Source organism: Ambystoma mexicanum, chromosome 5q, assembly GCF_040938575.1.
Source record: "Ambystoma mexicanum isolate Mex_15411 chromosome 5q, UKY_AmexF1_1, whole genome shotgun sequence".
Classification (NCBI taxonomy): domain Eukaryota; kingdom Metazoa; phylum Chordata; class Amphibia; order Caudata; family Ambystomatidae; genus Ambystoma; species Ambystoma mexicanum.
The window spans coordinates 160,186,941-160,208,171 of NC_090933.1; the positions used below are offsets into that span (position 1 = coordinate 160,186,941).

General features: G+C 43.2%; 1 protein-coding gene across 4 annotated transcripts in view; it reads left to right on the forward strand.

The window, feature by feature from the left end:
- The window catches only part of ARHGAP28 (Rho GTPase activating protein 28), a 1,312,783-nt gene that overhangs the window by 1,185,068 nt on the left and 106,484 nt on the right, over nucleotides 1–21,231 (forward strand). For all 4 annotated transcript variants that reach the window (XM_069620694.1, XM_069620693.1, XM_069620692.1 and 1 more), the window contains 2 exons: nucleotides 315–480; nucleotides 577–668. In XM_069620694.1, the coding sequence (XP_069476795.1) occupies nucleotides 315–480; nucleotides 577–668 (258 nt within the window). The remainder of the gene's footprint in view (nucleotides 1–314; nucleotides 481–576; nucleotides 669–21,231) is intronic.

Here is a 21,231-nt window from a genome sequence, read left to right on the forward strand (position 1 = left end):
TGTGTTAGGCGGTCTACATTAAACCCATGCCCATGCAGCGCTGCAAACCCAGTAGCCCACATTGTTATGGCCCTCACCATTGTGCTCTTGCATCTGTTTAGTGAATCGGGCCCCAAGTGTTTTTGCGCCCGGCGGATATAATTAATTTCTTGAACAATACTTCTATGAGACTATTGTGGTTTGCTCTTACTTTACATAGTGCTTAAAAAATAGGTTGCCTTTTAGTTTTGGAACTTGACCTTTCCACAAAGGATTAGTTAATACAAATGTAAAAACAACGTAAAGCTACAATGATATTTATTTCCTTGTTTCAGAAATTTATTGTGTGGAAAAGCCGATTTGGCTTGGCGGAGGTGGGAGACTTGTCCTTGGAAGACATGAAGAAGATTCGCTATCTCTCGCTGATAGAGCTCACGGCCTTCTATGACGCCTTGGGAATAGAGCTCAAGAGGAACCGGACGGCGCGGGTCAAGGGGCGAGGTGCGAGCGCGCGTGCGCAGGCCTGCTGTTTTTTTTTGTCATTTTGAATTTGAATAAAGCTATTAATCAGCTTTCCGCTTTCCTTTCTCCTCAAAGAAAACGGTCTCTTCGGGATCCCTCTGACGATGCTGCTGGAAAATGACCAAAAGAAAATCCCAGGAACAAAAGTACCCCTCATCTTTCAAAAGGTAAGTGGATTGAATAATTTAAGCCAGGACTATTGGGTCACCTAGTTCCTGCGGAATTGTGCGGAGCATTTTACCAGTTTGCGTCATTGGGTCTTGATCTGTTGCGCATAAGCCAGAGGTTTAAAGGCTGCTTTTAAATAAGGAGTGTCAGTGTGTGTGTGTGTGTGTGTGTGTGTGTGAGAGAGAATCTACAAAATAAATAATATTTACCATTTATATTGTGCAGACCACTCAAACTGAACACTATCTTTGCACTTGATGATAGTAGTTGTTGTTACCCTACTCAGCAATAATCAATTCATCGAACTTGAAAGGATGAAGGGCCGAGGTGACCCTGCCGGAATTCCAACATGTGCAGGTTTCACACAGATGTCAGAGAGGGGCGCTTAATTTGCTCACTTCCATAAACAGGTGTCCTACGTTTATTTATAGGCATGTTGGTGTGTGTCACTGTATTTGTCATGAATGAGCAACAAAGACAAAACAAGCAAAGGCAATGACAACAGTTTTGGCTTTTGTGTTGTCATAGGTTATGCATTTGGCAGGCACTGTCTTAATGGTACTAACTGGCCATTAATGGTAGCAGCTGCAACATGGAGTAAGTACTTGTTCATGTAATAGCAGTGCCTGGAAAATGTTTCTAATACATATACACAAGTCAAAGCTGTTAGCTTTGCCAATGCTTGTTTTAACAGGACTTCAGTGATTGACACGCATACTGCTTATAAATCAAGTGGTTGAAGGCACACTTGGATATGGCATTTTTATTACACCTTTAGAAAATGTACTTCTCCAGTTAAGCCATTACCTTTCTGAAAACTGCTTTGAAATATCACTGACAGGCACTTCAAGCACAGAGTGTAATGCTACTGCTTGACAAAATTAGCTCAAAGAGATCTCAGGGTGGTGTTTTTTGGGGGGGCGTGGAGGCTGATAGTAGATGGGAAGCCATGAGCAGTAACTGGAAGGGTAAGTAACCAAACAGCACCTGCAATTTGAATTCCTCTTCTCATCTCCTCTTCCCATCTCTTCTTCTTCCTAGCTGTACTCCAATGTAATATGTTTGGCTTATGGGTGGCACTTTAGCTCCACCTAAACGTGAAAAGGAATGACATTTAAAACAAAATGCATACTGACAGTCAGAATGTTTGAGAAATTGACAGAATGCACAAAATAATGAAGCCCTTTGTGAGTAATCAGGTAGCTGGCTAAAGGGTTTCCCCTTGTGATTGGATACACCCTGTGGCGTATAGGCTAGACTTGGCTACTGCAAATCCTTGACATTTCCACAAGCCTCCAGTTTTGCCTCTTGTGGTAGTCACTGACATAATTTCTGTTGTCCTTCCTCACTTTTTCTAGGCTACGCCCCTAGCAATAAGCGCTGAGCTAAGATCCAATGGTCATTTTGGATCTCACAGCGACAGTAGTGACCAAACGACTCATAGGCTTGATCTAGGTAATTCCCTTGAGATTAGTTTACTTTCTCTTCACGGTGCACTCATTTCTAGGTTGTAGATCACGTGGCCTTGTTCCCAAGACTAGGCTGGTCTATGTCCTTTTTCAGTGCAGACTTTGTGCTCCTCAATGCTTTCTTCAAGAATGTGGTTTTGCTGAGGCTACTGCTACCATTGCCTACTAAAATGCAGTGCATTGTAGAGGAACACACCCTTATTTGGATTCAGAAGGCTTGCATCTCCTTATACTTGGACTCTACTTTTTGCATTTGTATTTTCCTCTGATGTTTTCGAGGATCAGCTGAGTCACTTTATCGAGCAGTAGTGGCCCAGACATAGGGCCTCATTCTGAGTTAGGCGGTAAGGGTTAACGGTCACCAGTAATGATGCCAGTGCCGTTAAACTCTTACCGGCCAATTCAGAGGTCCCTTAGCGGGACCCGCAAAGGACGTGTGATCTGACCACACGTCCTTTGCAGGTCCCGCTAAGGGACCAGGGAACTAATAACGGGCCTGCTATTCACAGGCCCGTTATTAGCTCCTTCCCCATTTCCATTTGAGCCCTATGGGGGATCAAAAGGGAATCGGGAATGGTCTACAGAATGGGGACTTACCGGGTTCTCCAAGGTCGGAATGACCCCGTAAGTCCCCATTCTGTCAGATCGGACCTGGACCCGGGTTTGGAGGCAGCCATGGCGCTAATCCAAACTCGTAATGACCCCCATAGACACTTAAGTAAGACTGTGTGAAATGAAGAAGGCTACCCAGTGTGAATCAGGGGAAGATTCCTCGGGATAAGTGGCTGGAGTGTGTGGCACAGTGGGCAGCCCTGATTGGTGTCTGGCAATGTGCTATATCATCAGAGGACCACACCATTCTGGGTTAGCTGATGGAACCGAAGTTAGAGGAAACGGCGAGCAGTTTAGGGAGAACACGTTTAATGTTTGGCTCTACAGGGACATAGCCTTGAGCACGCATCAGACGAAGCAATTCACAACAGGCGCTTAAGAACGGCGAAGGGAGGGTGAGACACAAGGTGGCTCTAATGAGTAGGTCAGTGAGTGCTTTCCATAGAGAGAAAGGTCAAAGTTTGCCTTATCGCCTGCCACTCGACTAGAGATGGCAGGCTATGTCTCTCTCGTCAGGTTGCCTACTCTGTAGCCGCCATCTACTACAAGGTCTTTGGCCTTGTTGTACTGCTTGTATTTTGTCTTTGTTGTCAAGTGTTGTCACCTGCAATATACTTGGATGAACATCTCTGTCTGTAGAGTCAGGTGTTTTACAGACAGCATCTTCATACAGGTTCTAAATAAACCTCCTTGCCTCTAACGAGGTTCTTTTGTCAGACTTTGATGCTCACTCGTCCCACAAATATGGGAAGATTTGTTTCAAATTGGTCTCGAGAGGATAGCTAAGGGGCAACGTACTCACCTTGAAAGCAAGATGACACAGAGCAGTACAGGATCTGTACTTAGAAACCGCTGGGTATTGAGCGTGTTATAAATAACCTGTCATATCATATCACAGAAGAAGGGAGGGTCCTACTTTATGGAAGGCTCGTCTATCCGACCTAGAGTGTCCTGAACAGCATTGTATCTCGATTTATTAATCACAAGTTCAGAGCCTTAATTCTTTACTAGTCAGATAGCCCTCAGGCATCCTTTTTTGGGGCAACCATCTAATTTGTCAGCACAAAAAATGGAATCTATTGTCAGCATGTGAAACACCACAAAGACACTCACGAATTGAGCAACAAACAGCTGCTGGAGTTAATGTAGAAAGAAGAGTTATGCTGTTATTTTCTTTAAACAAAATCAGCATAACCCTTTTAGAGGGTTGCAAGAGTATAAAAAGGATGCAGATTAGGTAGTCCTTTAAAAAAGACAAGTAGATCCCATTATAAAATCGTTCTTCAGTTGCCCAAAATTCAACAAAAGCAAAATACCAAGTTTCTGAGTATAGTTTACATTCTCAGAATAACACATGTTGATGAGTTTATTCAATTGAATGGGTGTGATTGTGTAGGTCACATATTTTCTTCACTTATTTAATCCGTTCATACAATACAATTTGCCACATGCAGTATATTCACATCATTAAAATTGATTTTGTTTTAGCCTCACAAGGTACTGTAAAAATATATTCAAAGGCCGATGGGTGGAGGGATGTGGCACCTGCGCGTGCCACACAAAGCACATCAGCATCAGGGCAATCTAAAATATGAAGTATCTGGCACAGTCGCCTCGTTTTCCCTGCCCTTCAAAATGCTAATTCTGCAACTTAATTATATGAGCCATATGCCCCCAACTCGCCAGATAATAGGTTTCCTAAATTCTAAAAGGGAAGCAGGATCACAACTCTGGAGTCTTCTCACCAACAATTGTTCTTAGAAATAAGCTCACCTCAAGTACATGCAATGTCAGGCTTTGTGGCACAGGCAGATCTGGTCATGTTATAAAAGGGAACTTAAAGAAATTGCTCTCATAAAACAGGAAATGTCAAATGAGATGACAGCTATGCCCTTCAACCCTGGTGATCACAGGGACCACAACAAGCCGCAGCTACGCAGGGTGTAGATATTAAGACATGCAACATATAGACATTGAGATAGATTTCTAAACTTTCTAAATTGAAAACAACAAAGGAAATTATGACAGGGAAAATCCAATAAAAAATAAACTCAACAGCCAGTTCCTTTCACTCTGAGTGGGAAAGAGTAGAGAACCAGAAGATAATGCTTGCTGTGGCAATCGTAGGTTGGACCTGTTAGGGGTGAAGCAAGATGCATGAATAAGCGGATGACAGAAGGCTTCCCATATGGGGTATGGTGATGGCGGAACACTCCCCTGATAAGGTATTGCAGAGAGATTGGGGAGGGGCAATAATACAAATGGTAGGCGACTTGTATATAGATGGGTAGTTTATTGGTTGGGATTTAATCAAAGAGCATGTCAATGGTACGGCTCTATTACCGCATAAGGGCTGTGGTTTGAAAGTGCCGTCGGAGCCTGTGTCTAATCCGTGTCTGTCCTATATTCTTTGACTCTCCACTCAAAAGAAAATGGTCTCAGTACTTTATAAGCTTGCATACTCGTTATTGACAGTGAAAGACCCAGACATCAGACTGAAATGGGAGAGAGACCTGGGCATGGAGATTGCGGATATGAAGTCGAAACGAATCTGTCGATCAATCAAGGGGGTATCGATCATTTCTAAGCACCACTGATACAATTCAAGGTTGTAAATAGATTGTATTACACACCAGCAATGATATCTAGGTGTCAGGCGGCCATCACTCAGGTATGCCCTTGGTTCGGGACGCTGATGCCCAGCTACTACACATGCTGTGGGGGTGTCCCAAACTCAAGGAATATTGGGAGGGGGTATGCCAGGTACTGGATACTATACTGGCGACACAATTGAAACTGACATCTGCTGATTGTGTGTTGGGATACACAGGGGGAATGTCGAATGTCCAGCGTAGGTTCCTAAACCTGAGTTTACTGTTGGCTAAAAGAGTTATACTGATGAGATGGACACAGACTTATCCTCCAATGGTGTCGGATTGGTTGCATGATGTGATTTGGACCAATACCAATCAAGAACTATATGTGCAAACAATACCGGACAGTGGCCGACGCAAAGACATTTGGTACGACTTTCGTCAATATCTTGCCTCGGATTGAGGTTCCAAGTATTATTTGTTGTATCTTATCTGTTCACACTATTACTGTTTGATATATTTGGCTCTGCCGGTAAGTTGGTGATTGAGGTTGTGCTATGCTGTATAACTGAGACCTGTAACCAAGTGCCTAACAAACAAAGTTTATAAAACATATAAAACTAAAAGGATACTGGCATCCCCGAATCCTGACCTGGATCGGAATCAGAACAGGGATCTTACATTCAATCCCTCTCAGAGCTTTCATATCACTACATCCATATGATGAGCCATAAGGACCGGAAACAAGGTCCTACCCTGGAATGGCCAAAAGACAGGCCCCCGGTGGTGGTCATAATACTATTAAAAATAGTGAATAGTGACTTCAGAGTTGAATATGAGAAGTAGCAATTAGTAGGTCAGAGCCCTTAGGGACTCTTCATTTTGTTGTGAATCATCTATTAAAAGTCATTAAACATACATATTAATGTCAATTTAATTAAAAAGTTATTAAATTCCTCAACTTACCGTTCATGGCTTTAACGTTAAACACATATTACTAAGGACATCACTATTTGTATATGTAGATATTTCTGCTACCCTAATAGCTACAAGCAGACACCCACGGTTTCACTATTTTATATACTACAAACATAATTGCCAGTATAATAGCAATACTTTATTTCCATGTGACATCATCTGGCACTTACAGCTGTTGCCACCCAAGAAGGAAACCCTGTTTCTTGTCCAGCATGATTCAGGTCGAAAAGAATGGCTGTGATTATAAGACCTAGATGAACCGATGTAAGTAAATGCTAATTGGCTGCAGTGTTGAATCACAGGATTTAAAGCACAGCTAGTTTAATGGTGATGGCTCAAAAGTGTACAGGCAGGTCTTTTATGCATATGATTTATATGTACAGATAGGAAATATCTTAACCTGTAAATTTGGCAGATATTAAGTGCAGTATAGAAAAGAGATGAAATGACCAAGTCCATTGCAATGGAAAATGATATTTCACCCTTTGACATATTTGATAGGTTTTCTAGGCCAGAACAATTCTTCAAAGTCTTTGTAATGGGGTGTGCCATTGATTTACGTGACAGTATAAGCCATTCTGTGTGTGACTGCTGGCCTTTCAATCAATGCTCTCTCTTAAATGAGAGCAAGTGGCACATGAAAGCCCAGAAAGCACGATGGCTGCTCCTAGGAAAAGAGAATTCTTCATCTTAATGAGAGCCATACATCTGGCATTGTACCACGCGTGGCTTGAGAATGGCCCGGGAGCACGTTTTCAAACCATCACATGGAAAATTGGAAATAGCAAGCAGAAAGAGTGTTGTGTCGTCTTGTTCCACAAAGCGGTCTCCACTGAAACACAACCGTGCCAAGTCTCTAATGTGTCAGCACAAAGCTAAGGTTTCTTACGGATGCTCTGGACCTTTCATCGAAAGGCGAAATACACTTATGTTTTAGCTTTTCCTTCTAACAAATAGGACCACATAAAGGTTATTGCCCTTTATAGACCTGGCAAATAATTCACTCACAAATCAATTACCAAATAAAGAATAAATATATTTGCAGTGGCCCTTTTGTGCATTGTCCTGTATGTGTGTATGTGTAAGCAGTGAGCAACATATTAACCATTACAGGACATCTTGTTCCATGCCACTGACAATGCCGTAGAGTTATTGAGATATGAAGATCAACTATTTAAACCTCATGTCACCTATCAGAAATTATTTCTAGGTTAAAAGATTTTTGTAAACATTCTTTTGCTTGATATTTCTTATAATGATCAATCAATTTGCGCCTTGAAACACTTGTGTATAGGCGCGTTATAAATGCCATATCATATCAAATCAATTACCCCATCAAAAAAGACATGCCACTGCAGCCCCAATTTCGTCCCAGGAGACTACATTTACTTTTCATGAAAAAGAAAAGCAGAAAACAAGTTTAAAATGTAGATGTAATATGACCTTTCCTTTTGTCTGTATTACTTTGTATGTCTATACCAGCACTGTAGCTTTTGCTGATTTTTAGAACAACATTCAGGTGGGCGATAATGTCATGTGTGGCATATCTCATCTCTCTGTTCCTCTTTCATTCAAATCCTTTATAATACAGCTTTAGATTGTGTTACACTGAACTGACTGGTTAAATAAGACATTCTATAGTGCCAGTGACGCCGCACTGTTCACAGTATAAGGTTGAAGTGTTACAGATGTCTAACACCCTGAATCGAGGCAACTCAATCAACTGCAGGGTAGGGATATGAAAGAGTAACAAGGGAGGGTGTTCATGTCTACTGATCATCCAAACACAACGTGGCTCAATGGGAACATTTCTTGTATGATGTGCTAATGATTATAATGATTCTAAAATCTAAGATGGGAACTGGTCTGGTCATCCTATCCTGTCAGTCTAAATTAGATATATGCAGGTCCATTAATGTTCATAAGGTGTATACAATTCCCAGTGTTCCTATCCCTCTAAAGAATAGGAGCTGATTCACAGAGAGGTTAATACTGTTCACAGGAGGGGTTTCATGTAATCTATAGAGGAAAAGCCTCCCCATTGAAAGGACCCACTTCAGCACATCTCAAGCCAACCATGCAAACACGCAATATTTTCCTAAGACCATACAGCTCCAGGCATAGATATTATAACTCTCGTAAAAGCTACACATTCATCATACCTGCTTCCGCTCTGTGTTATAGGCAAGTAAAGACTAAAGGCATGCTTCCATACTATCACACACATTCCCCTCACCACCACCTCTATTAAACTGTGTGTGCATCATATAACACTTCTTTCTCTATCTGTTCACTCTGTTCTGTCTTTACTTCTTTGTCTTTCTCTCACTCAAATCTTTTCCTTACTACCAACAGACTATGGTCTGTGCACACCCTGGTGGGGTCACAATACGCTGATATCTAGACAAGATTCAGCATCGTAAGACCACTACAGTGGTGATGCGTGCAATAGAAATGTATCTTGACGTAACATAACTATAGGTACCACTGACTGAAACTTCAGGAGGGCTACCTGATTATTGCTTTCACCCTTTGCCAATGCTGCAGCTCACTCGATTTTTGGTCTGAATAAGAATTCTCGCAACTCCCCCTTTTTGCCCCGCCTCCATTGGCTTCCAGTCAGAAGAAGAAGAGTTATGTTTAGGAAACTTTGTAATCCATACCTTTGTCTTTGCTCTTCTGCTCCATAATCCTTAGCCTCAAACCTCAAGGCATGTGTTATTTCTTGTAACCTGATATCTCAGTATCTAGCTCTATTTGTAGTTCCTCGTTTAAAATATGCTCATAAGAGCTGCCACGCTTTTTCAAGGGTGGCACCAAAGCTATGGAATAATTTATCAGTTGTCCGGTAGAAAAACGGAGACTTTCTGTTAAGTATGAAGCTCCAACACGTGAGATAGCTTTAATGACTGTATTTATTAAGTGAATAAGTAACAGACCCGCAGCACAGCTCCTTCCCACAGTGGACACTTCCAACTGCTGTGCTTTGAACTAGAACCAACATTACATATAACATTCTGTATGGAGTGTTAACCTTCTCACACTCACTTAAACAAGATACATTACAACACTTTGCTTTACAGAAAGGCATTTGGAGATGTTAACCCCTGCTAATATTTTTCAGTGTTGCCAACCAAGTGAGCTAATGCCAAAAAAGTTACACTTAAGAAATGGTTATAACATACGATAACGTAGCTGGGCTATTTGATTCACAAAGAAGGTTAGAGTTACTCATAGTAACTTCTTTATGAATGGTTTAGTGTAAGTCAGAGGTAGTCATGGTAACTTCGTTGTGAATCAACCCAAATAGACTTCATGGGGCCAAATACACTAGCCATTATATTGGAGCATTTCAGAGTATACTCCAGGGTTTGTATACTGCAACACAATGTCTCCGAAGTGTCTGTAAACTGGTTTATATGCATAGTTTTGTGGTGTAAGCGTGTACCGCCAATGGGTGCTGCCCTCAATAATAGTGCCAGGGACGCTCACAGATTGCAATCCCATCAGCTTGTAAATGTACTGATTAAAAGTTCAAGTTCCCAAACAACACAGAATGTGGTAATCCCAGGAGTGGCATGAGAGCCAGTCTGCAAGTACCGACATATGCCCTCGATCAAAAACTAACCAACATTACGGATAACATTCTGTATGGAGTGTTAACTACCTCGCACTCTACACTTAAACAAGATACATTAGAACACACCTCCCCTTTTGACTCTCTGCTCTCTTTTTCCGTCAATTTGGCAACACAAGCCATCGAATGTTCCACCCACTTTGCAATGTCCAATACTTCATCCAACGTAGGTTCCTCTTTTAACCGTAGCTCCGCTCAGATTTATTGCTATTGCAGTGAATCATAAATGGATTCTGCATGTGGTCATCAAACGAGTCTCTGAATTTACATGACAAAGCCAAATGACGCAGAGCAGTCACATACTCTTCAACACTCTCCCCCATGCTTGTACCCGCCCCCCAAAGTTGTATCGCTCCAGGATGGTACTCGTCTTGGGATTAAAGTGAAGAGCCAACTTAAGTAGAGCAGTATTTAGTTCATTTGGATCATCCATCACTCCAACCCTCATTAACCAGCGGTGGACGTGTGTCATATGTGCTCTGACCTTCATAGCTGAGAACATGCGTCAGCAGGGAGAGCTTCCTATCATTAGAATAAGAGTTTCCACAGGCTGCCTTAATATAGTGAATAAAGCCTTTCTTCTATTGGGCCCATTTCACTTTTATCGTGCTCGGTGAAGCCATGAATACTGGTGGACCGGGGCTTTCCAGGTATTGCCATTTTTTATCTCCCAAATACATATTTTCTAAGGTTTTGTAAAAAAAAAACATTTTTCTTTTTTTTGATGAGCTCACGTTCCACTATTATGTCACTTTTTCTCCTACACAAACAGCAGTACATTATTGTCAGTGCGATAGGCTTACTGAGACAACATCCATATTGTGAGTAACGCGGCTGGTTCACACAATCAGTTTTTCGCGAATGCGCGATAAACATCCGTCTTTGAAAGTCAGGCAGCACTTTACTCTAGGAGGAGCCTGCTCACGCAATCCTTCGTTCCTTAATGGCCAGGCCTAGACAATGACGGAGTCACTCGAAGTAGAGTATGCTCACGGTCCTCAACTCAATGGCCAGGCGCAGGCAATGGCGGCATCACACGGCTGCAGTTCTAGCAGGTGAGCCGTTATGGATGGGCGCTCAACCGTATGGGGATCGCACTTACTTGGGAAACAATGTCCTGTCTGTTGCACTGACTTTCTCTCTTTTACACGCTTGACCGCATCGACGCCGTAATGAGGCGGAGTGGCTTGTTTTAAGGGTTTTCGTCTACCTGCTTCACCCAGACATATCGCGTAAGGGAGCACTGAGGGTCCTCAAATTCTGGAAATCCTCAACGCCATTGTTAAGTATAAAACTCTGACAAAGAAGATAGCTTTAATGACTGTATTTATTAAGTTCATAAGTAACAGAGCCCCAGCACAGCTTCTCACAGTGAGCACTTCCAACTGCTGTGCTTGGAACTAGAACCAACATTACAGATAACATTCTGTATGGAGTGTTAACCTTCTCACACTCCACACTTAAACAAGATACATTACACCACTTTGCTTTACAGACAGGCGTTTGGAGTTGCTAATTCCTGCTAATATGTTTCAGTGTTGCCAACCAAGTAAGCTAATGCCAAGAAAGTTACACTTAAGAAATGGCTATAACATACGATAATGTAGCTGGGCTATTTGATTCATAAAGAAGGTCAGAGTTACTCATAGTAACTTCTTTACGAATGGTTTAGGGTAAGTCAAAGGTAGTCATGGTAACTTCGTTTGTTAATCAACCCAAATAGACCTCATGGGGCCAAATACATCAGCCATTATATTGGAGCATTGTCAGAGTATACTCCAGGGTTTGTGTACTGCCACACAATGTCTCCGAAGTGTCTGTAAACTGGTTTATGTGCATAGTTTTGTGGTGTAAGCGTGTTCCGCCAATGAGTGCTGCCCTCAATAATAGTGCCAGGGACGCTCACAGTTTGCAATCCCATCAGCCTGTAAATGTACTGATTAACACCCTGATTCATGGAATTATTTGTGCGTAAATCGCACATTTGCGTGCCATTCTGCCTGAAAATCCCCATGCATCAAACAGGGATTTTCTGGCAGAATGGTGTGCAAATGTGCGATTTATGAACAAATAATTCCATGAATCAGGGTGTAAAATTTCAAGTTCCCCAACAACACAGAATGTGGTTATCCCAAGAGTGACATAAGAACTAGTCTGCAAGTACCGACATATGCCCTCGATCAACAACTACCAGATAATACAACTTAGTGTTTCGAAAATTTCAGATGAATGATTGGCCCGCTTGTGCTATCCTATGGGTTAATAATTATTCAACAGGATACGCACCAGTTAGATTTCACTCTCTATCCTTAGCTTGACTTTGTCTATCTGCCAATAATAAATGAATGCCCATTGCAACGCGTGGATGCATGCCGGGCATAGCTGAGTAACATGCCAGCAGTTAAAGTCTTTGGTATTGCCTCTGTCCTGCATGGGCCAGAAGAATGCCCTTAACATGGGAAATCTGGGCAACAAAAAGGCTTCCCATCACGTTTCTTAGGCACTTCCAACTGAACCTAACACCGACCATCAATGCCATTGAATTTGCTGTAGAGAACGGATCTACTACCCATCCAGCTTCACTGCTATAGGATAGTCTATATCCAAAACCTTGTGTGGAGTAACTATAATTCCACATAAGGAAATGTCCATACTCATGATTGTCTGATCACTGTCTGATCATGTGATACCAGAGCCATGCTAACTGATACTCAATAATTTGATCGGCCTGACTTTAAATCTTGTCACACTCATCTAACAACAAACATTATGAAATCAGACATTAAGCCACCCAACAGTCATGATGACAATCCATTTTAATAAGTAACTGTGGCTGCCATAAGGACTGTGAACATTTCAAATACATAGGTGAGTACAAATAGTATGGAGTACGTTTTGTTCTGCTTCCCTGTTCACTGTTTGCGCTTATTGCTGCTTCCGTAATGGCTGAGAGCTTCAGGGGATACTCCACACAGAAATTGTTCATTGTCTGGCCTGCTCAATGCCATCTTAAAAAACATCCATGCAGATGTGGAAAATCTTAACCCGGGTCTATCTTGACCCATGCACTTAGTCTCCGTCTTTTGTTTTCCTTCTGGCCAGCAATGGATTACTTTCCCCTGAAGGCCTCTGTTTTATTTGTTTCCTGTTCTTGGAGCAGGTAGAGTCTCAATTTAGTTCCATGTTGCCATGTTAGACTCTGGGTCTTCCCCCAGGCCCTTGGTGTGGGGGGAAGAGCCTATGCTTTCAGCCTAATTTCTGCTTCTCTTTTGGCCATTGACAGTGCTGTGGTGTCCCTGAAGCCTGCACTTTTTCTATATCTGTGGCTTGATTGGGTGGACCATGGTATTTTAAATGATTCACAAGACTCTTTAAGGCTCTGCATATCCCTCAGAAAAGATCCTGAGTCTGCTTGGTAGCATGATTCCTCCACTCATGGAGATTTCCGTGTCTTTAGACGCAGCAGCAAGCAGCCCTCGTGTTTATTCCATCTCAGCAAATTATATGATATGTAATTTATAATGTGACAGTGTACACAAGTGTTTCTAGGTGCGACAAGACAAGGGAGGGGAGACAGAGGGAGGACAAGACAAATGATCTTACTAGGCCTTAAGTCATTCAGATTGTGCAGGTGCGACACAACAAAGAGCGGGGAAAGAGAGAAGGGGGAAGTGCCAGGGAGAGGGAAGGGGGCAGTGTAGATTTTAATTATCCACTTAGTTTATTTATTTATATATTGTACATTTGTATGTCACCTATACACAAGTGTTTCCAGGCGCCACAAGACAAGATGGGAGCGGGGACCTGGGAATCCAAAAAGTAGAACAACAACTATTATATTGGCCTTTTGACAATCCTACTGTGCAAGTGAATGCAAGGTGGTAAAAAAGGGGCAGGGGGTAGAGGTAGAAGTGCAGGAGTGGGGTACCCCCAAGGGTGGAGGCGGGCAAGTGCTGGGTGGCCCAAGGTGGCAAGAGCCAGGGGAGGGGGGAGTTAGGATGAGTGCAGTGGACAGAGAGGACCAAGTTGGGCTAGTCCGGGGAAGGGAGCCCAAAGGTAAGTGCTGGCAAAGGATGCTGGGGGGACTGGTAGGGGGTGGTCTGGCCCTTGTAGGACTCTGAAGGGACCAGGCCCCAGTCGCAGTGGCAGATGGAGAGTTAGCAAGGGAGGGGGAGAGGGAAGGAAGAGGAGGACAGGAAAGTGTTGAGAAGTTTCCATAATTTAAGAAGGTCCGGCTCAAGTCTGACTGGTGGAGGGAGGCCGTTCCAAAGGGAGGAGCCAGCCGAGCAAAGGGATCTACCTGCCACTCTCTGCTTGGAGAAGCATTTGACCTGCCGAGAGTTGGAGCCAGAAGACCGAAGGACTCTGACAGGAAGGTATTTAGGGAGGGATTGCTGATTGTAAAGAAGACCCAGGCCCCAGACAACCTTGTGGATGGTGCAAATGGTCTTGAATTTGATGCTTGCGGTCACCGGGAGCCAATGAAGAGATTTTAGGACTGGAGAGATGCGGCTTGTGGGCTTGATGTCAAGGATACATTTCACAGTCATATTCTAGATTAGCTGAAGGGGGCGAGGGAGGAAATAGGCAGGTTGAGGAAGAGGATGTTGCAGTAGTCTAGCCTAGAGAGAACCAGGGCTCTGGAGATGATGAGCTTCTGGGGGAAGGTGAAAAAAGGTAGAATGCCCCTGAGCAGGTGCAGCTGAAAATGTGACCTCTTGCCAAGGTCCATGATGTGTGGAGAGGAAGAGAGAGAGGAGTCAAAGATGCCCCCAAGGTTTTTTGGCTCACAGATGGGTGAGGGGAGAGGACCCAGGGAGTCAGGCCAGAGAGTGGGGGGGAAACAAGGAGCAGGCATCCCAATGAGAAGGATCTCTATCTTACTGGCATTAAGGCAGAGATCATTGGCAGAGCACTATTCCTGAAAAGCAGTCAGGCTGTTAGGTATGAGGGAGGATGAGATAGAGGAAGGCAGTTTGAAAGAGAGATGTGTGGCATCTGCGTAACACTGGAAACGAGGGGAGAAGTGGAGATCAGGTGGGCCGAAGGGGCCAGGTAGATGTTGAAGAGCCAAGGCGATAGGATAGATCCCTGAGGGATGCCACAGGTAGAAAGCGAGGTGCAGAAGAGAAAATGGCCGATTTGCACGGACTGAACACTCAACCACACCGGTGCCCAGTCCGTGATGCCAAGGTATCATGGAGATGGTTTATGAGGATGTAGTGATTGACTGCGGCAAAAGCAGAAGAGAGCTCAAGGAGGATCAGAACGGAGGGAGTTTCAGAGTCCAGGTGAGAGAGTAGGGCTTCACAGGTGTTCAGGAGAGCAGTTTCCGTGCCTATGGCAGCCCTAAAACTGAACTGGTGGTCATGGAGGCAGCCAGCCATTCTGGTGTGGAGGGTCAGTTGGGGCATGAGCAGCTACTCCATGAGTTTGCCAAAAAAGGTGTGCTAGAGATAGGGCGATAGTTAGCCGGGCAAGACGGGTCAGCAGATGGCTTTTTTTAGGAGAGGATGCACAAGCGAGTGCTTGAGGGGATAGAGATCGGGCGATAGCTAGCCGGGCAAGAAGGGTCCGGGTGACTTACTGATGCACTTTTTGCTTTAGTAGTGTTTGTTGCGTGGTGTCATAGCTTCCAAAAGCATAACAGCATCACAAGCAAGTGTTTTCTATTCATTCTAATCTGGTATTGTCTCCACTGAAGTTATACAGAGAAGCAAAAGGTATATTGATCCATCCTCAGATCTGAGATTGCCCTCTATAGGGCAGCACTACATTTCACCTCTGTGTGTAGTGTATGTGGGGACAGGATGAATTCCCCCACTTAAGGGCACAGGCCAAGCTTCCTTTAAATGCTACTCTTTAGATTGATTGAATAATATAGACAAAAATGGATCATCAGGATGCACTGAGCACATTTTATTTTTGATTATATTGTTTAAAGTGCAGACCTAGCTCGAGAGCAGCCGAGTGCTGTACAAAGTGTGGGTAGCCAGCCTTTGAGCTGGCATCTTTTAACAGTAGTGCAGTACTGGGAGGTCTATGCGTTGGTATGTGTGTCCATTGTTTTTAGTCCTTGTTCAGGTGTTGCTGAAAGAGCCATGTTTTGAGATATCCCTGAAATTGGAGAATTTCAGGGGCATTCTGAGCCAACAGCGGTATCGAGTTCCAGAGGGTGGATGCATGACAAGAGAAGGATTGTTTGCGGGTCCTCTCTTTGCGGACGAGTTGTGATTCAAGCCAGTTGGTAGATATGCTGCATGAGGAGCGTGTGCCACCAGATATGTGGAACTTCGCCACCAGGTACACTGGTGTGCTACTCATGACTGCTTTGTAGATGATACATGCAGTCTTGAACAGTATCCTGGCTTGAAGTGGAAGCCGATGTAGTTCGCATAAGATGGGGATAATTTAGTCAAAGTTCTGTGCTCCCGTAATAAGACGTGCTGCAGCGTGGTGGACAGTTTTTAGGGGAGCCAAGTGAGCAGCTGGGTGTCCTGTCAGGAGACAATTTCCCCCATCAATGTGCAATAATACAAGGGCCTGCACTACGGTCCGCTAGTGGATGCTAAAGTCCAGCCAGCCGCATCAAAACCCTTCTCCTTTGCAGAGGTGTAAGAAGTAGAAATCTTACATCTCTTTTACAAGTTAAAGCCTGCAAGATGAAAGGGTGATGCCTGTCCTGCCAAAACTGTTAAAGCCTGTGCCCAACTGATTACTCCCTTAATCGCAACATTTGTGAATTCCTCTTTCAGGGATATGTCAGTGCCCATGGATCTTAACCAAGCTTGGATCCCTCCCCTCTTAAAGAAGCAGATCTTTCGATCCCTGCTTGGTGGGGAACTATCACCCAATCACCAACTCTCCCTTTCTCCTAAAAGTACTGGACAAAGTAGCTCACCAACAAATTCAGGCTTTTCTGACCGAACACTGCAGATAAGGCTACAAACAATTGGGCTTTCGGAGCACGCACAGTACTGAGTCCACTTTGCTGGGCCTGAAAACCAACTTCTTGCATTCGATGGAGAAGGGTAAAACTTCACTATTGATGCTTCTGGATTTAACAGCGGCTTTTGACTTGGTCGATCATTCCATCCTTGCCAGCAGGCTGCTTGAATGGGCATCGGTCTCTATGGAAGCAGTACATTGGGTACTTTCGTTTTTGTCAGAATGCTCATCCAAGGTTTTCCACAGAGACCCCACATCTGAGGACCTTATTCTACAATGTGGTCAGTCCCCTACCCTGTTTAACTTATTTATGCTTACCCTGTTTGATCTTTTGAATGCAAAGGGCACTTGCTACGCCAACTACGCCGATGATACTCAGTGTTTGTTCTTGCTTTCGGGCATCTATACGAGGGACACTATAGTATCAATGCTACCTACAACTAAATCCATTGTTGGATTGTGTTAAACAGACTATCCATGAACAACTCCAAAACCGAGATTAGAACAGGCATACGCACATGTCCAAATTGCAGACTGTCTCCTCCCCACCCTGAAAAAAGTAAAAACCTTAGGAGTTACAATCGACCAAGAGCTCTCAATGAAGCACCACATTGGCTGTCTGGTATCTAATGCTTCTTATTACATTAAACTCTTGACACAAATCAGGCCTTATCTTAATGTTCCAAGCTGTGCTACAGTAGCCAGGGCTATCATTGGAAGCCGACTGGATTACTGCGCAAGCAGTCTGCTAAGCGTGGGCAAAGGGGAACTCAACCGGCTGCAAGTAGTACAGAATAACGCAGTGAGGGCTGTAATGTGACTACTCAAAAAGGAGGATGTATCTACTGCTCGGCAAGCACTGCATTGGCTGCCCATCGCAATGAGTATCCAATATCGCACCCTCTGCATTGCGCACTTGTGCCTCTACGGCAACAGTTCATCCTATCTGGCAGCACAAGTAAAATGGCTCCCGGATAGAAGTTGCCTGAGGTCTAACAACTCAGGGCTGCTCTGTGCGCCAAAGGCCAAATTGGTGTTGGTACAGAGGAGCTGTTACCCTTTTTCAATTCCTCATCTGTGGAACAGCCCTCCCACTTTACCTCAGGCTTTGCACAAGCCTCCCCCTCTTTAAACGAAACCTGAAAACTGTTATTTTAAAATAAACTCTTTGATGATGTTTAACTGTCTCTGGCCTGCACAGTCCACTCTTGCTGTTCCTTGTTTTCGTTGTATGTCTTGTCCAGCGCTCTTATGCCTCAGGGCCCTGTCTGCAGCCCTTAAGAAATAAACTAAATAAATAAATAAATAAATAAAAGTCCTGCAGCGAGATGAAGGGGTTTGATTTTTGAAGGGTAGAGATTCTGAACCAGGCTATTTGAGCATTTTTTAATCTGTGTTTCTGGAAGGACAGATTGTTGTCAATGGCGAAGCCTAAGGATTTTTCTTAGTCTGAGAGTTGTGGATGAAATCCTTTTAGGCGCATATCATTGAGCCATTGTTGGACAAGTTGTTTTTTAGAGAGCAAACCAATGAGGACAAATTCAGTCTTGAATGTGTTTAATTTGAGGTAGGCAGTCGACATCCAGAACTCAATGATGGCTAGGTAATCGCAGAGACGAATGATGTCCTGCGCGCTATTTACTATCATGTACAACTTGAGTATCATCTGCATATTGGTGGATGGCTACATTGGGATCTTTGAGGAGAGTGCCCAGAGGCTCCATGTAAAGGTAAAAAAGGGTTGATGAGAAGATGGAGCCTTGGGGGGCTCTGCAGGGCCCATGGAGTCAGTTAGAATGCAACAAGTTCACCTGGACAGCCGGGTGTCTGCCTGAGAGGTAGAAGGTAAACCAATTAAGTACAGTGCCAGAGAATCCCATCCTGTCAGCAAGGAGGGAGAGAAAGATGCAGTGGTCGATGGTTTCGAATGCAGGGAGAGAAAGATGCAGTGGTCGATGGTTTCAAATGCAGCCGAGATGTCAAGGAGTACGAGGAGGCATGAGTCGCCCTTATCCATGATTTTGAGAGCACCATCCACCACCTGGATAGTGGCGGTCTCAATGCTACATTTTGGGCGGAACCCATACTGATAGTCATTTGTGGATTGGGAGTCTTATTTTAAAAAACAACACACTCCCATATTGACAATAGCATTGACTGGTCCTTACAGATCAAAAAAGATGAATTAATACATTTCATCATGACTGCTCCGAAATCACGCGCTGCTCGACCAAATGGATTAACTAACCAGATACTTAAATTAGATCCTGATACTTAGTCACAATCCTAACAAAACTCTTCAAAGAAATAGTAACATCCAAAGTTATTCCCAACTTTTGGAAACAGGCAATAATAATTCCTATTCATAAAAAGGGCAATACACAAGATCCAACAAATTACAGACCTATCGCTCTCATGGATTGCAACAGCAAAATATTTTTTCACATCGTTCTCCAGGAGTTGCAAAAATGGGCCACAAGTCATCATATACTATCGAAATGCTAAACAGGATTTAGAAAAGGGCTCTCAACCATGCTGAACAGCCTCTCTAAATACATCCTACAAGCTCAAAGTCAGAAAAAACAATCTCTTCCAGCTTACATTGCTTTCAGAGATGTTTTGTAGGTTTTTGATCTGGTGAATAGGTCAAAACTATAGATGGCAGAAACTAAAGGCTTGGAATATACCAGATGGGTTACTGCAAATAATCATCGCTTTGCATGACCAAACCACCTATAGAGTTAGATTAAACTTGCAGGGCGACCTATCTTCAACCATCCCGATTGATAATTGCGTAAGACAAGGGTGCTTCTTAGAGGCACTACTATTCAATTTATATCTCGCAGACTTAGTCCCTTTCTTGCAAAATGACACCTTTGCAACTCCCACTATTGGAAAGTGTAAAATGCATCTACTTGCCTATGCTGACGACATAGCCCTGATAGATAATACCCCTTTGGGCCTAAAACATCTACTGTCAGCATTAGAATCATATGCCATGGATAATGATCTAAAAATAAATTCAACAAAATCACATATTATCATTTTTGGAAAACCAAGTAATTAATAAGTCTGACAAATTTCAATGGTTCTTGGCACAACAACCCATTACAACAGTCAAGAAAATCAAGTATTTGGGATTTAATCTTAGGGCCTGTCCGTTTCTACAAGATCTAACCCAAGAGCTGGAAACCAAAGTATAGCAATATAAGTGCCAGTTAAAAAAAACTTCTTAGCACATATTGTCAATTCTCGCTGGTATACCTAATAAAATTATACAAAGAGAAAATAGGTCCAGCTCTGCTATACAGAATGGAATGCACTCTCCACTCGTGCAGCATAAATTGGGACCGATTAGAAAGCTGCATATGGAAGAAAACATTATCTCTCCCCCAATCATTATCGTTTGTTAGATTAACATACAAGCTTGGCTTTTATTCTATTAAATCTCACTATCATTGGAAAGCATTAACTTTGTTTAGGCTGATCCTTATTCCACCTGAGCGAACGCTTTACGAAGACACCTGGGAGGATAGCTCAGCGGCAACGTGCTCACCTTGGAAGCAGGACGACATGGAGCAACACAAGTTCAATCCCCGGGTCCGCGCTTAGAAACCTCTGTGTATTAAACGTGTTATAAATAACATATCATATCATTAACGAATACACTAACTCTTGTAAAACCAGCTTCCTTAGCAATATTCAAGATGAGGCTCTAAAGATTCAGATGCATTGTGAATGCTCTACTCCGACTGTTATTGAAAATTCAGAGAAAGTCAAAAAAGGACTCATGCTCACAGATTGGAAAAAAACGAGAGCTATAATCAGCAATTTGAAAAATATCAAAAACTTTCCACTATGTGAAAAACCTAGTTCCTATCTGTTGCCTTACATTCAAAGGTTTCCCAACTCTCTGTAGCGGAAATAATTATTACGTTTTCGGTTGGGTCTGACAAAGACCAATGAGACTGACCGAATCTGGAATAAACTGATCTATGTGATTACTACGACCCCCAGAATTCTGACAGCCGAAAATGCCAACTTTATTTAAAAGAATGTTTTTTCAACCCCCTTTACACCACATACATATCCGCAATCCACCCATACTACTATTATATCCCATACCCACCCACCACATATATATGTGGTGTAAGGGGGGGTTGAAAACAAAAGTTGGAATTTCGGGAGTCGGAATTCTGAGGGTGACATTTTAGGTAATTACCGAATAAACTAGATGACTCCAAAGGGGAATGCAATCTCTGTGGAGAGGGACTCATTCAAGATATGTGCCATGTGCTTATTGTTTGTCCATCTACCCTTTCAC